Source organism: Neoarius graeffei, chromosome 8 (genome assembly GCF_027579695.1).
Source record: "Neoarius graeffei isolate fNeoGra1 chromosome 8, fNeoGra1.pri, whole genome shotgun sequence".
NCBI lineage: Eukaryota > Metazoa > Chordata > Actinopteri > Siluriformes > Ariidae > Neoarius > Neoarius graeffei.
In genome coordinates this window covers 84,801,221-84,819,019 of record NC_083576.1, presented here as the reverse complement: position 1 = coordinate 84,819,019, position 17,799 = coordinate 84,801,221, and the positions used below count along the sequence as shown (strand labels likewise).

The following is a 17,799-nucleotide window of genomic DNA, read 5'->3' as shown; positions in this document are numbered from 1 at the left end:
AGAGAATGCACATTCACCTGTTCATACGTCATGTTCAGGAAACGTTAGTGGTGTTAAAATGCCTGGAGAGAACGCCGCTAGGATTGTCCGCTTTGCTTCTACAGACTTCTCATGCGGTGGGAAAAAATGCACTGCTGTGTGTTCCATTATGTAGAAGAACTATTGAGGAGACGACGGGGACAACCTCAAACTTCAATCATCATTTGGCAAGACTCCACCCAGAGAAGGAAGTGACACGCTATGTTCATTGCTCTGTTGATAGTGGGCGGGGCTTGCTGAGCGATGAACAAGCTTTTTATTTGTAGCTTATTAACTAAAATGGGGCAGTCGAGCAGTAACGTTAGTCCAACACAGTAGCAGAGACGCTTTCACATAAAGGCAGCAACAGCCACCATCAAATGGTGCGGGTAGAGTCTTGTTCTCGGATTCAACTCGGATCAAAAGTGGACTCGATTTGAAATTTTCTTTAATGACATTGACTTGACTCGGACTTGAACACTGGGGGCTCGAAACTGGACTCAGACTCGAGGTTTAGTGACTCGACTACAACACTGCTATCAACTGGTACTGCTAACAATGGCTAGATGTGGTATTGCTAATTTCTAGTATTGGTTTACCAACTTGTTGTAGTGGAACGCAGTCATCACATCAAGCAAAAATAATTATTTCGAAAAGCCTCTTGTTTGAGCAAATCCTTCAGAAATTCTTTGCAAATTAAATATTTGGTGAGAAATAGGATAATGTCTTCGCTACACACTGCTCGAGAGCACTTCAGAGTTTTATGCTTTGTTTGCGTGTGTGTGTGTGTGCGCGCGCGATCAAATTTAGACGTGTTGCAGGCGCCGCTTGCCCCGCAGATGGTGTATGAGATGAGTTGGCAGGAAGTGGCCGTGGAAACGCTGCCTTCCCAGCATGCTCCGCAAACAGACAGGTCTCTAAACAGAGGTAGTGGTGGTTCAGTGGCTCACGTCCATTCGCCTGAAACACGGACCTCCCCTGAGTCGAGATCCTCAGGAGATCACGGCCTGCTCAGGGAAAACAACATGGCTGCCAAGCCAAACCTTCTGAATTTTAAAAAGGCTGTGTTTGTTGAGTTTCTTAGATTTAGCCCTTGCTGGGTTTTTGCTTTTTTTTTTTGTAAAATGGTTCTGTTCCCTGAAGAGTCTGCTAAAGGAACACAAGTCTCCTGTGGTAAAGGAACCACAAATGGAGTCCATCAGCCAAAACATTATGATCTGTATCATGGCTGAAGCTACGCGGCTAATGTAGCCAAGTAATGGATAATGGAAACGACCACATCAGAAGTATTCAACTGAAATGCGTGAAGGTCTAATTACATCTAATTACATTCAACTCCTTGCTTATAAAGATCCAAATAGTGAGCTAACTGATATGACTGACAACAGTTATCTTTCCAATGCTTAAAAGGTGCATTTAAGTTATTCCATGAAATCGAGTCGTACGTGAGCCGACGAGGCGCGTAGCACCGAGTTATCTATAAGCTATGTTCGGCGAGATTGAGTGAAATAACTGTTTTATTTTATCCACATTCACTGGATTTTGAGAAACGGAGCATTTTTATTTTTCGCAAATTTGACAAATAAAAACTTTATACAAAACATCCGACAAAATCATTTCTGCTTAGAATGTAAACAACACGGTGAAATGACAGGAGCAATTTGTGAAAAATGCGATGATAATAATAATAATTCTTGAAAAATAAAAAAATATATGTTCTTACCATCAAATACTTTCATTCCATATTTTGTTGTTTTTTTTTGGGGGGGGTTGTTTTTGAGTAGAGTTTTTATTTCGTCCTCGGTTGGTCCATCTTCTTCTTTTGGGTTTAATGGCGGTTGGTATGCCAGCTTAAAGATGCATTACTGCCACCTACTGGATTGGAGTGTGGAACAGAAGATTGGCAGATAAAAAAAGAAAAAAAAAACCCTAAATTTTCTCTATTACACCTGTTTCTTTTAAAAATGTTATTAGTTGGCCATATATGTGTCCGTACGGAAGCCGAGAGAGGCCCTTCATATAATCCTTTTTTTTATTCACCTTGTTATCCCGAGATAACGACATAATTCAGGATCTCGAGAAAACAACACAACTAATTCGAGATCTTGAGAAAACAAAACCGTTATTTCGAGATCTCGAGAAAACAAAACAATTATTCCGTGATCTCGAGTAAACAGCTGAGAAATGGTTCATTCAGGTGCGCCAAGAGACTTGTGATATGCTAACTTTGGGGCTATTTCTCATTCTGTATAGACGCAACTTTGGTCATTAGAATGTCTGGAATAATCGATCACCTAATAAGGCAATATTTTGATCAGGGGTTGACACAGGGAGAGATTGCATTAAGTCTGACCCACAGGGGGGCGCAGCTCTGCTAGAAATCTCAGCTGTTTTCTCAAGATCATGAAATAATTGTTTTGTTTTTTCGAGATCACAGAATAATTGTCTTGTTTTCTCGAGATCACGGAATAATTGTTTTGTTTTCTCAAGATCTCAAATTAGTTGTGTCGTTTTCTCGAGATCCTGAATTAATTATGTCGTTATCTCGGAATAATGGTTTTGTTTTCTCGAGATCTCGAATTAGTTGTGTTGTTTTCTCGAGATCCTGAATTAATTATGTCGTTATCTCGGGATAACAAGGTGAATAAAAAAAGATTATATGAAGGGCCTCTCGCGGCTTCCGTACGTCCGAATGCCTTACCCAGGGGCGCCGCTAGAAATCTTGGGCCCTATGAAAGATTACAATTTAGGGCCCCCCCGGTAAAATTTTCAAGCTCAAGCAACTGAATTTGAAGTCTGTTTTTGGCTGGCAGTTTTACTTTACTACGCGTGTGATCAGCTACCTAGCAAGTTTAGGTGATACAATTATTTGGTATATGAACATTTTAAATGCAGTACTGTCAGAATTAGACTGAATAGACTGTTGCCTTAAAATGAACATTCCATGATATATATGGAAGATATATATATATATATATATATATATATATATATATATTTTTTTTTTTTTTTTTTTTCTTTTATGAGCAACTATTATTAGGCCACTCAGTAGCCTATGGAGTTCATTCAATCCAAATGTTTGTGTTGAGAGAAATTGCATGCATCACTGTATCAGTATGGATTTATAACATTCTGTATGCACATTATGGATACTCCAGAGCCCTCCAGCAAACATCATCAATAATCAGGATTACAAAATGTATTCCTTTGTTTCCTCCATTTATTGACTTATTGTATGTGATCAAATCTATGCCTTGATGAATAACTACACTAGTTTTTTGATACAATCACAGAGTGCACTGCAAGAAATCCACTAAGTGTTTCTGGTTTCTTTTAGGCATCACACATTTATTAGAAAACACAGCAAATGTTCAAATATTCAAGTTAAATACTTAGCAACAGTATCAATAAATCCACACATGAACAATAGCAATGATATCTCTGACCACAGCTAATGTGCAACATATTAAAGTTAAATACTTAACAATATCAACAAATCCACACATGAACAATAGCAAAACATCTAGACTTAATTATACAAGAAAGATACCTATGAAAAAAGGTGATTTTTTTTTCACACACAGTGTGATATCCGGACTTCATAATTTATCACACCTGCTCCTGCTTAGCAACTTCTAGAACGTTCACCTCTGTTGCGCGCAAAGAGAAACTGACAGCTGCTCTAAACTGCGCTAATCCCGCGCCCAGAATCACACTGTACCATTAGTAAAAAGGGTGGAGGGGTGAAATGACAATATCATAAATAATTCAAGAAAAATGTTATAGCAAATCATAACCATGTATAATTTGCATATTTTAACAGATGAAATGAAATATTTTATTTCAAAAACTTACACAAGGCAATACTATTAAAATAATATTAATATCCCTCACAGGGCCCCCCTGTCAGTGCCAGGCCCTTAGAATCGTCCTAACTTTCCCCCCCTAGCGGCGCCCCTGGCCTTACCTAAGATGTTCTCTAGCATGAAGTTAATGTGGCCTTGGGCAGAAAAGCAAGTGTTGACTAAATTTGACCTTAAACAGAAGAGCAATTACTAACTACGCCACCAGGGGACTTTCACCCCAGGAATATTAACCAGAAAACACTTCACAATGTTGACACGCAAGGTTCGTTTGACTAAAGACACCAGAGACCAAAGTTATGAAAATACAAAAAGGCTATTTTATTTTGTTACAATGTTTACAAAATAATTATTTCCTTTACTTCACAATCACTTTCATTCACACTCCAAAGGACTAACTAACATGCATGTGGGGCAAGGGTAAGGGAAAAATCAATATTAACAGGGCCGAGGCCTACAAGCAGGGGTAGACCCCGAAGCCGTTTGTTTTCAGGATAATGGCTGGCTGATGAAATTATTGGCTGGCTAGCTGACTCAGCCAAAACCTTAATGGCTGCTGCAGCCACCAAAATGTTTATGGCTACAAATGGCTGATACTGGACGTCACTGTGTGGCATATATCCGGGCGAACGGATCAAACAAATGGGGGGAATAAATAGCAAATTACCACAGGTCCCCTGGTCTCTTACTTCATTGTAAATATAAATCTAGCAAGATTGTAGTTCAATGCTAATAATAAGCTAATCTGGATTGTTCGAGGAAGGCATCTAGCTATCTACTCTCACTAGCAATGACCAGTGAAGGACTGGCAGCTATCTTACTATGATGAAAGTAGAGTGGTGGAGTACTTTTTTTTTTAATCAATCTCGAAGTATGTGAAACAAACAAACAAACAAAAAAAAAATACCTTTACACTTTCCCTCAGCAGCGGCAAGGAATGCAGCCATCTCGTCGATATCGGAGTCGATTGATGCTCTGGGTGGGTTCCCAGGTTCCCCAGTGTATCGTGGTAACGGTGTGAGGGGCGGGAAGCCAGACAGGTAGTCACAACGGCAAGCTTGTGGTGGCTCTCTGTGCTGTGATATCAGTTCTAAATCTCTACAGTGTATGCCTATACGTCTCTATTGTGTTACTACTAGTGTGTACAGTTGATCATGTTTGTGTCACTTTTCTTGTAGCTCATGATGTGGATAAACCCATTATTTGATGTACACAATTCTTAGTGGCTCAGCCAAATTTTATTAGATAGCGGCTCAAATTGGCTTACAAAATTATTGGCTGGCGGCGGCTCAAATTCTAAATGGCGGTTTTAGCGGCGCCTGGCGGCGGCTTCGGGGTCTAAGCAGGGGGCAAGATACCAGGAGACGGAGAAGAGATCCAAAGAGGCACACCATGCAAGCCCACGTGTCACACTCACTACAAACCAAATCAAAATAAATCAAATAAAATCAAAAACATAAAAGGAGAATTCCACACAGGCACACGTGAACACACACACGGACAATAGGAAAACACCAGCACCTAAGGAATCAGCTGCCACCCCGCCTTGGGCACACAGTACCTGAAAAGTAAATAAACAGAAAAAAAAGGTATGAAGAGAGAAAATCAAACAAAGAAATAACACAGCTAGATCACAAACTAACCAATTAAAATGCACAACCACACACGATGTAAACTAAGGGAGGGGAACTACGTGGACCACTGATGATCCACAGCTTGCAATAGCCTCCCACCAGTACTGGCATACAATTGGCAACCAAAGGCTGCTTGCCACGGCAGAAAAGGTTGGCAGACGTGGTTACTAGCCACACAAATTCACATAAAATAAGCTCTCATGGGCATTAAACCAAATAAACAAAATTAAAAAAATAAAAAAGGCATTAACATAAATCAGGCCCAATAAGATAGCCCACTGGCTATCCACAGCTATAGAAAAAGAGCCTCCTGCCAGCAGGTGAAGCCTGAGCAGGACTAAAACAAATAAACAAAAATACCCAATTTAACAGAAAAGAAAATATCCCTCATACCACACTCCAAACACACACATTGATTATAAATGAATGATGATCAGGCACACAAACAGTCTCACACACATACACACACACACCCTACAAAAGTTAAAACTAGTGTTAAAGGGCTGTGGTGGTTTCGCAGCCCTCCTCATGCAGGCAGCTGCATCAATCAGAGAAAACAGCACTTAGTAGAAACACGCTGGCAAGAACAGCAGCAAACCCGGACCAAAACCGGCAACACCTAAAAAAAACACGCAAAATACTCAATTAACGCCACGCTTAATAAACTCAGAGTAGTAGGAATTCAAGGGGAAGGGGCACATACCACACGATCCAAAACTTCTCGCCTAATCCCAGCGAGGCTCACAGAATTCCATGGGTCATCTGCACTTAATACAGATGCCAAGAGAACATTCGGAAGTCACTGCACACAAAATGCACAGCTGGACAAGACCGGAGGAAAGCCAAACAGTGGATACACTGAAAAGCAACCAGAGCCGGTCACAAATAAACCAAACGAAAGTTAGCCAGAGTAACAGAGTTCCAAACAAGCGTGCTTACCGGCCACAGGTAAACGGGAAGGGGTGTGACAGGAAACAGCAAGGGGGGGGGGGTCGTCACGCCTCCAGAGTTCAAAATCACTCTACCATAAATAGGCTCGTGACGCACGCCATTGATTAATTGGACTAGCCCCTCCCAATGCAGCCAGATCTCAAGGAAACTGCGGAGTAAAAGGTAATTCCACCTGCTACATTCAGCTTTATTTCTTAAAGTGCTTCACTTAGTTTCTTTCTCTCTTATAGAAGTCACATTCCACTACCACATGCTGCACTGATTCTGGCTGATTGCAATGTCTGCATAACCCAGTCAGATGTTTTCCTATGACATGAAGTGTCTTGTTGTGTGCTGTATGGCCTATTATTAGACGGGTTTTCTCTCTTCTGTTTTTCCCCACCTTTCTCCCAACACCCACATGCTTTTGTATATTGTAGAGATGTCTTCCTGTATCAGTGGTGTCCCAGTATTCCTGCCATACTTTTTCTGTTTGACTTTTAATGATGGTTTTAGCCTCAGCTTTACATAGTGGAATTTGCAGATGAATTGTTCGTGATTTCACTGATTCTCTTGCCAATATGTCTACGTCCTCATTTCTTTCTACCCCTACATGAGCAGGAACCCAAATGAAACATACATTTAAACCCGTTGTGTATATTCTGTATACAGTGGTGCTTGAAAGTTTGTGAACCCTTTAGAATGTTCTATATTTCTGCATAAATATGACCTAAAACATCATCAGATTTTCACACAAGTCCTAAAAGTAGATAAAGAGAACCCAGTTAAACAAATGAGACAAAAATATTATACTTGGTCATTTATTTATTGAGGAAAATGATCCAATATTACATATCTGTGAGGGGCAAAAGTATGTGAACCTCTAAGATTAGCAGTTAATTTGAAGGTGAAATTAGAGTCAGGTGTTTTCAATCAATGGGATGACAATCAGGTGTGAGTGGGCACCCTGTTTTATTTAAAGAACAGGGATCTATCAAGGTCTGATCTTCACAACACATGTTTGTGGAAGTGTATCATGGCACGAACAAAGGAGATTTCTGAGGACTTCAGGAAAAGCGTTGTTGACGCTCATCAGGCTGGAAAAGGTTACAAAACCATCTCTAAAGAGTTTGGACTCCACCAACCCACAGTCAGACAGATTGTGTACGAATGGAGGAAATTCAAGACCATTGTTACCCTCCCCAGGAGTGGTCGACCAACAAAGATCACTCCAAGAGCAAGGTGTGTAATAGTCGGCGAGGTCACAAAGGACCCCAGGGTAACTTCTAAGCAACTGAAGGCCTCTCTCACATTGGCCAATGTTAATGTTCATGAGTCCACCATCAGGAGAACACTGAACAACAATGGTGTGTATGGCAGGGTTGCAAGGAGAAAGCCACTGCTCTCCAAAAAGAACATTGCTGCTCGTCTGTAGTTTGCTAAAGATCATGTGGACGAGTCAGAAGGCTATTGGAGAAATGTTTTGTGGACGGATGAGACCAAAATAGAACTTTTTGGTTTAAATGAGAAGCATTATGTTTGGAGAAAGAAAAACACTGCATTCCAGCAGAAGAACCTTATCTCATCTGTGAAACATTGTGGTGGTAGTATCATGGTTTGGGCCTGATTTGCTGCATCTGGGCCAGGACGGCTTGCCATCATTGATGGAACAATGAATTCTGAATTATATCAGCAAATTCTCAAGGAAAATGTCAGGACATCTGTCCATGAACTGAATCTCAAGAGAAGGTGGGTCATGCAGCAAGACAACGACCCTAAGCACGCAAGTCGTTCTACCAAAGAATGGTTAAAGAAGAATAAAGTTAATGTTTTGGAATGGCCAAGTCAAAGTCCTGACCTTAATCCAATCGAAATGTTGTGAAAGCACCTGAAGCAAACAGTTCACGTGAGGAAACCCAGCAACATCCCAGAGTTGAAGCTGTTCTGTACGGAGGAACGGGCTAAAATTCCTCCAAGCCGGTGTGCAGGACTGATCAACAGTTACCGCAAATGTTTAGTTGCAGTTATTGCTGCACAAGGGGGTCACACCAGATACTGAAAGCAAAGGTTCACATCCTTTTGCCACTCACAGATATGTAATATTGGATCATTTTCCTCAATAAATAAATGGCCAAGTATAATATTTTTGTCTCATTTGTTTAACTGGGTTCTCTTTATCTACTTTTAGGACTTGTGTGAAAATTTGATGATGTTTTAGGTCATATTTATGCAGAAATATAGAAAATTCTAAAGGGTTCACAAACTTTCAAGCACCACTGTATGATATATATTTCATTTATGATATCTTGCCTGCATGATTTCCCTGATCTGATGCTCATGAGTGCTGATAAACTATATGTTGCTATATTAGTGTATTGCTTTGGTTGTTTTCCTCTACCCATAGTAATCCTAGCATTATGGCCACAAGCTCTACTGTGTATACTGAAAGTTGATCTGTTGTTCTCCTTTTTATAGCTGTGCCATACTGTGGGATATATATACTGCAGCACCAGTGCGTCCAGATTCAGGGTTTTTTGAACCATATGTAAATACCACTGTCTTATTTGCAAAGTGTCGTTGTTTGTAGCTTTTGACAATGTAATAAGTAGGCACTAGCTTGGGCTTCTCTTTCATTTCTTTTTGTAAGTTCAGATTGATAGATGGCATCACAAACAGCCAGGGAGGGATCGCTGAAATTGGAACTGTTTTGCTGACTGTGTAGACCTGCTTCACCTGCCTTAACATTACCAATCCATCCAAAACTGTAAAAGTTTGATTTGTTGTGTTCCCAGTACTCCTGCAGGATGGCCTTCGTTGGGTGCCATTCATTGTGTCCCTGTAAGTTAACCCAGTGTGCCAACACAAGCTTAACTCTCCTAATATGTCATGGCATTTCTTCCATTTCTACTTGCATGGCAGCTACTGGAGAGGTTTTGAATTCCCCGTAGCATATTCTTAGGGCCTGTGCTTGTTCTACATCTAATTTTTTAAGGTTGCTTTTTGCCGCTGACATATAGGCTACACAACCATAATCTAATGTTACGCTCATGAGTGCCCAGTAAAGCCTTGGTCACAACCGGCCGTACGTGCTTCTACGGCCGGTCTATGTGCAAAAAACGCAAGAAACGCATGGAGGGCGCACGTGAAACGCACGGAGGGCGCGCGTGTAACGTGCTGATTTTTGAGCCGTAGACTGTCCGCAGACCGGCCGCAGAGGTTCTTTGTCATGTCAAACAAACTCTACGGGCGCTTACGTTTTTTTCAGGTTGCAAGACAAACTTACGGCCAATGTGCGTCTTTCTCCATGAACAAAAAAAACACAGCGATTTGGGAAACGCCAAAAAATCGTACGTCCGGTTGTGACCTAGGCTTTAATCTTGCTGCCCCCCAGTCCCGTCCTAACAAGTATCGCAAAAGATTATTGATTTTATTTCCTTTTCCTTTTGTTTGTTCTATATACTGTCTCCACGTGAGCTCGGTTGGTTCAGTAACATGTTCCACCATTTTGTTCTTCTGCTGCTTCTTCTTCATTAGGTTTTTTTTTTGGTGGTTGGCAAACCAACTTAAAGGTGCATTGGTGCCACCTACTGGGCTGGAGTGTGGAACAGGAGATATTGGGGGAAAATCTATATTCTTTTAGCTATATTTCTGTTTCTTTTAAATACTTGATAACAAAGCCGCCATTTACTTTTTCTTTACTCAAGGTATATGAGCTGATATCCTAGTAGTAGAGTAGCCAATCAGAGTGCATGATTGCTCATATCTCGTGAATGTGGAAAGAATAATTAACAGTTATTTCACAAAATCCAGTCGTACATGAGCTGATAGCCGACGAGGCCATGTACGACAAGATTGATTGGAATAACTGTTTTATTCTATCCACATTCACTGGATTTTGAGAAACAGAGAATTTTTATTATTATGTTTTGCAAATTCGATAAATAACTTTATAGAAAACGTCCGACAAAATCATTTCCGCTTAGAATGTAAACAAACCGGCGAAATGACAGGAGCAATTTGTGAAAAATGCGATGATAATAATAATAATAATAATAATAATAATAATAATTCTTAAATAAAAAAGATACGTTCTTACCATCAAATACTTTCATTCACTTTTTTTGTGTATTTTTTGGGGTTTTGTTTTCGAGTAGAGTTTATATTTCGTCCTCGGTTGGTTCAGCAACACGCACCGCCATTTTGTTTTTCTCTACTCACAGTAGATTCCAAAAAAGTTGGGACAAAGTACAAATTGTAAATAAAAACGGAATGAAATGATGTGGAAGTTTAAAAATTCCATATTTTATTCAGAATAGAACATAGATGACATATCAAATGTTTAAACTGAGAAAATGTATCATTTAAAGAGAAAAATTAGGTGATTTTAAATTTCATGACAACACCACATCTCAAAAAAGTTGGGACAAGGCCATGTTTACCACTGTGAGACATCCCCTTTTCTCTTTACAACAGTCTGTAAACGTCTGGGGACTGAGGAGACAAGTTGCTCAAGTTTAGGGATAGGAATGTTAACCCATTCTTGTCTAATGTAGGATTCTAGTTGCTCAACTGTCTTAGGTCTTTTTTGTCGTATCTTCCGTTTTATGATGCGCCAAATGTTTTCTATGGGTGAAAGATCTGGACTGCAGGCTGGCCAGTTCAGTACCCGGACCCTTCTTCTACGCAGCCATGATGCTGTAATTGATGCAGTATGTGGTTTGGCATTGTCATGTTGGAAAATGCAAGGTCTTCCCTGAAAGAGACGTCGTCTGGATGGGAGCATATTTTGCTCTAGAACCTGGATATACCTTTCAGCATTGATGGTGTCTTTCCAGATGTGTAAGCTGCCCATGCCACACGCACTAATGCAACCCCATCCCATCAGAGATGCAGGCTTCTGAACTGAGCGCTGATAACAACTTGGGTCGTCCTTCTCCTCTTTAGTGCGAATGACACTGCGTCCCTGATTTCCATAAAGAACTTCAAATTTTGATTCGTCTGACCACAGAACAGTTTTCCACTTTGCCACAGTCCATTTTAAATGAGCCTTGGCCCAGAGAAGACGTCTGCGCTTCTGGATCATGTTTAGATATGGCTTCTTCTTTGAACTATAGAGTTTTAGCTGGCAACGGCGGATGGCACGGTGAATTGTGTTCACAGATAATGTTCTCTGGAAATATTCCTGAGCCCATTTTGTGATTTCCAATACAGAAGCATGCCTGTATGTGATGCAGTGCCGTCTAAGGGCCCGAAGATCACGGGCACCCAGTATGGTTTTCCGGCCTTGACCCTTACGCACAGAGATTCTTCCAGATTCTCTGAATCTTTTGATGATATTATGCACTGTAGATGATGATATGTTCAAACTCTTTGCAATTTTACACTGTTGAACTCCTTTCTGATATTGCTCCACTATTTGTCGGTGCAGAATTAGGGGGATTGGTGATCCTCTTCCCATCTTTACTTCTGAGAGCCGCTGCCACTCCAAGATGCTCTTTTATACCCAGTCATGTTAATGACCTATTGCCAATTGACCTAATGAGTTGCAGTTTGGTCCTCCAGCTTTTCCTTTTTTGTACCTTTAACTTTTCCAGCCTCTTATTGCCCCTGTCCCAACTTTTTTGAGATGTGTTGCTGTCATGAAATTTCAAATGAGCCAATGATATGTTGTCTATGTTCTATTGTGAATACAATATCAGTTTTTGAGATTTGTAAATTATTGCATTCCATTTTTATTTACAATTTGTACTTTATCCCAACTTTTTTGGAATCGGGGTTGTATGAGCTGATATCCTAGTAGTAGACTAGCCAATCAGAGCGCACGATTGCTCATATCCAGTGAATATGGATAGAATAATAACGGTTAGTCCATGGTTATCAAGATGACAGTTTATAGTGTTTATAGTTTGACTTCATGTTAGCATGTTTGACTAGCACCATGGACTCTGAACAGATGAATCAGGTGTTTTGAAGCAGAGAATAAACACAAAGTACTTTATCCAGCCTTCTTTAATCATTCTGATGAAGTTATGTATATCATGTTCCCCTTTCTGAGCTAATGCTAGCCCTGTAGCTAGTCTGTGGTCCAGTGAGCTGCCTTCAGCTAAATGATTTACATCAGTGCATACGATTGGATCCGCCACAGAAGTTGCAGTGGTTCATGTTTTAAAAATATAAAGTCGCTGAATTAAGGCTAAAATTTTTTTTATACAGTTATCATATACTCTGCTACGGTGTTTTTTCAAGTTCAAATGGCTTTCAAACTCAAAACCACGCCTCCTATCTGATTCTCATGCTATGCCAGGGGTTTTCAAAGTGTGGGAGAGTCAGCCCCCCCTCCAAGAGCAAATAAACAACAGCGCCCCCCTCACAATTTTTGTTGTTGCTATACTTAATGTTCCATTCGTATTTAAAAAAAATGGTTGTTGTACACATTTTTATTTTTTTCTTTTACACATTTTAAACATCTGTGCTTTTTAAAACATCTTGTTTTACACATTTTAAACATCTCATAGCATCGTTAGCTAGCACCTCTTGGCAGACAACACACTGTGGCAGTGGAGCATCTTCAGATCCAGTCCATGAAAATCCAAACTTTAAATAATCGTGGTCATACTTCCTTCTTTTTCCAGTCCCCCAGGATTCTGCGGGCCTTTTTTGTGATTGTTGCGGGCTAAAATGTCTGATGTTGCGGGGGTTTTCCAAAAAATTGCGATGCAAGTTGCGGTGTTTTTTAGGTTTTTGTTGCGATTACATTGCGGGAGGAAGTGAAAGTTGCAAGAAACTGTTGCGATTTTCTCTTTTTGTGATTAAAATTGAGTGATATGTTAAATATTAAGTTATTACTAAAAAACTATTGATTAAAAAAACAGACTCTGAGAAATGGTCCTATAAACAATATTACCAATATAAAAGATTACCAGGACTACAAAAATGCAGAAAAATAGGCTTTACTTATCCAAATGCACCTGTTGGTTCAAAAGTTAAAGTGCATAGATTCTATGCCATAGAACCTCACAGCACAACATGAAGTTACCTTAAAATATAATATAAATGCCTCAGCTTTCATGTAAGAAAAAAAACTATTAATACTAGTACTGTGTGCAGGCAGTCTCTCCTGAAGACTAAATTAAACAATAATTATAAACTAATAAAATAAATGGCTCAGGCTTCATAGAAGAAAAAAAAAACAATTTGAACAGAATCTCACAGTATGATGCTGAAGCTGCCTAAACAATGGAAAATAAAATACCATTTTGGCAAAAATGTTGGCATCCATTAATTTCTTGTATTAAGTAAAAAAATAATGTAAAGTGCACACAGTGCTTCACTGTAAACATAACACACTTTCAGTAACAGAATTTAAGCCTACATAAACACTGACTCGCACATCGCATGCTGCTTCTCTTGAACGTATACACGGAAGTAAGGCGGAAGGTAGTTTGTCGACGTCACCTCAAATACGACGCCAACGATTGGTCAAATTTGCGGGAAGGTTGCGGTGATTGGATATAATTGCAACACCGCCCTGAATTCACGGGGATTGGTTGAATCGCAACATCGTGAAATCCTAGAGGGTCTGGTTTTTTGCTTGGCCCAGACTCTGTCTCCTCACTCACTGTAGCTTTAGGTACTAAAAATCGATCCATTTTGTCTCTGGCAAAGGCTAGCTGAAGTTCGCTAAATGTCCGCAATAGTAACTTATTCTGGGCGGCACGGTGGTGTAGTGGTTAGCGCTGTCGCCTCACAGCAAGAAGGTCCTGGGTTCGAGCCCCGGGGCCGGCGAGGGCCTTTCTGTGTGGAGTTTGCATGTTCTCCCCGTGTCCGCGTGGGTTTCCTCTGGGTGCTCCGGTTTCCCCCACAGTCCAAAGACATGCAGGTTAGGTTAACTGGTGACTCTAAATTGAGCGTAGGTGTGAATGTGAGTGTGAATGGTTGTCTGTGTCTATGTGTCAGCCCTGTGATGACCTGGCGACTTGTCCAGGGTGTACCCCGCCTTTCGCCCGTAGTCAGCTGGGATAGGCTCCAGCTTGCCTGCGACCCTGTAGAAGGATAAAGCGGCTAGAGATAATGAGATGAGATGAGTAACTTATTCTGGCTTATGTTTCCTCATGTTGCGCCCCCCTGAAGAACTCTGGCGCCCCCCAGGGGAGGCGCGCCCCACACTTTGAAAAGCCCTGTGCTATGCTATTGAGTGACACCAAAGAAATAAATGGATTATGGAGCGCCAACTTTTTCTACTTCTTTTTAGCTCACTGGTGTCTTTTTGTGTACGAGTGTGTATGGGGGAGGGAGGGGGGATGTCATCGAAGTTGTTTCCTCTTTTATTCAGAGTTGATAAGACAAAATTGTACATGCTTATAAATGTACAAATGTCCCATATTTTTATACGTATGCACTGTTATTTTATGTATTAGCAATTCTGATTAATCTGTTCAGTCTTTTTTCACACATTACAGATGATACAGTCAGTATAAGGAACTGTAATCTAATCTGTTCATAACAGCCCCTGAAAAGAAAAATGGACAAAACAAGAAAGTGAGGAACTGAAAGGATGACCTGTAAGGGTGAATTTTTGAAAAGCCCCTGAGATGTGGAGCATAACAAGAGTTAGAGGAAGCATAATTATGACTCACGGCTTTCTCAAGCTCGTTTGAGGGTGGCACAATGCCCACGTGTGGGTGAGGTGTCTCCAGCGCAGGCTCTAAACAGGTCCTGATTACACAAAGATGTCAGATCTGTGTTCCCATAATGACTGGAGTGTTTACTGAGGCATGTCGAGTAATGCAAAAGAGGGGGATTGATTGCAGAAAAATATGACGCTCTGCGTTCCTGTAATGAGTGCAGCGTCTCTCGGGTTGAACATCGAAACGAATTCATGCAGGTGTTCACATGAAGAGCTAAATATGGCATCGCAGGGTCACAAAGGAGTCAGTTTAGAATCATTGTGCAATCCTTTTGTGTGTGGGTGTGGGTGTGCGTGTGTTCACAGGTACCCTGCTGGTCACGAGTGGTTTGTACGATGAAGAAGTCAGCTCACCAGAGAGTCTACAAAAGTAAGTCACACACACAAAGGCTTGGAGAGACACGAACACACCTAACACACTTATCCTAATAAACAGGATACAGCAAGGTGGTATAGTGGTTAGTACTGTCGCCTCACAGCAGGAGGGTTCCGAGTTCGAGCCTCATGGCCGACAAGGGCTTTTCTGTGTGGAGTTTGCATGTCTTTGTGGGAAACCCATGACCTAATGGTTAGAGAAGCAGCTTTAGGACCAAAAGGTTGCTGGTTCAATTCCCTGGACCAGCAAGAATGGCTGAAATGCCCTTGAACAAGGCACCTAACCCTCAGTTGCTCCTCCAGGCTGCTCTGGGTATGTTGTACGTCACTCTGGATAAGAGCATCTGCTAAATGCCAGTAATGTAATGTAATGTAATGCATGTTCTCCCCGTGTCTGTGTGGGCTTCCAGTGGGTGCTCTGGTTTCCTCCCACAATCTAAAGACATGCAGGTTAGGTAAAATACCCAGCCATTGGGGTTGCACAAGCCAATGCAAGGGATGGGTAGAAGTGGTGCCCCATCCAACATTAGCTCCAGGAAAGACAAGATGCCTGAGGGAACTCACCATGATGATGAACAAATCTCACCCCCTTGTCCTTCAAGTTTTCTGTGTAGAACCCTAGAACAGACTTTTTTTTTTTAGTGTATGTGTTTATTTTTTATAAACAACCCTTAATTATCCAAGGAACCTTTAAAGAACCATAGAAGAATCATTTTGGGTTTTTTTTTTCTTCAAGCGTGTATGATGTATACGGCCCATTCTATAATTGCGGGTGCATTTCAAGTGTTGACTCTGTTCGTCATCATCCACCCAAATGAGGGTGGGTTCCCTTTTGAGTCTGGTTCCTCTCGAGGTTTCTTCCTCGTGTCGTCTGAGGGAGTTTTTCCTTGCCATCGTCGCCACAGGCTTGCTCATTGGGGATAGATTAGGGATAAAATTAGCTCATGTTTAAAGTCATTAAAATTCTGTAAAGCTGTTTTGCGACAATGTCTATTCCTAAAAGCGCTATAAAAATACACTTGACTTGAACTGGGCAAGCCATTCACAGGCTCAACCATAACCGAGTTGGCGTTTCCCACCATTTTGTGTCTTCAACTCCACATGCTAACCTCAAACTAGCTACCACATGGCATGTATAAAAACAGAAATGTTATGGATTTTATTCATATTATTGTTTTTAAAACATGACTGAGAGATTCACTCCGATATCACAATAACAGATTTGACAAATAATTAATCTACCGTTGGTGTAAAATCATCAACATTTTGTTCAAATTAATGAGAGAAGAACCATAACATACCTCACTGCCTTCCTGAAGTTTCCCGCCAGAGGAAGAGACATCACTCGGTGCAGGTGTCATGCACATTATTATTAAAAGTCTTTGTGGATTTTATGCAGTTTTATAACCAAGTTGACATGAACATTGGGACGGATATATATATATATATATATTTTTTTTATTGCTGAAATTTCACATAATACAGAAATAGACTTTCTATTAAAACTCACGGGCCATTGCTCTAAGACAACGAGGGAGGCTCAGCCTCCTCTAAAAATGACGAACATATAACATTGCTATTTCAGATCCAGAATCATAGAAATATATGTGCTCAACCCAACTACAGTGCGAAATCATTCCGTTATAACTTTCCTCAGTTCGCCTAATGTGTGCGTGAGTTTTTCCCCCTCGTGACAGCGCGATGCAGCCCAGCCTCAGTGCACTTCAATGGCATTTGGGAGCTATGCGCTTTCAATATCAAAATGCAAGACGGTTATTGGACAAATACTGCGAAAACGCCCGCCCACCGGACTCCCACGGACTCCCAGCCTCACAGTGGACTTCAATGGCATTTGGGAGCTATGCGCTTGTCAATCTCAAAATGCAAGATGGTTATTGGACAAATACTGCGAAAATGCCCGCCCACGGACTCCGAGCCTCACAATGGGAGGGACATGGCAGTTTCCGTGAGGAGACTGGTGATTGGTGAAAGCGGCCGGATATTTTCTTTGATTGACAGCTTGTTTCAAATATAGACAGGCAGCGGTGAATCTCAGTTCAGTCCCATGCGGAATTGGAAGCAGTGTTGCCAGATTGGGCGGTTTTAAGTACATTTTGGCGGGTTTTGAACATATTTTGGGCTGGAAAACGTCAGCAGTATCTGGCAACACTGATCGGAAGTGCTGTGGTGTATTGTAAGAGATCAGCTTACATTTCGATTTCATTCATTACATACGGTTTCTACCAGCTTTTCTAGTTTGTATATATTTTCATTGTAAATAAAGTGTAAATAT

General features: G+C 40.9%; 1 protein-coding gene across 2 annotated transcripts in view; it reads left to right on the top strand.

The window, feature by feature from the left end:
* smpd3 (sphingomyelin phosphodiesterase 3) overlaps positions 1-17,799 on the top strand; it is a 146,507-nt gene that overhangs the window by 108,991 nt on the left and 19,717 nt on the right. For both annotated transcript variants that reach the window (XM_060928403.1, XM_060928401.1), the window contains exon 6: positions 15,438-15,501. In XM_060928403.1, the coding sequence (XP_060784386.1) occupies positions 15,438-15,501 (64 nt within the window). The remainder of the gene's footprint in view (positions 1-15,437; positions 15,502-17,799) is intronic.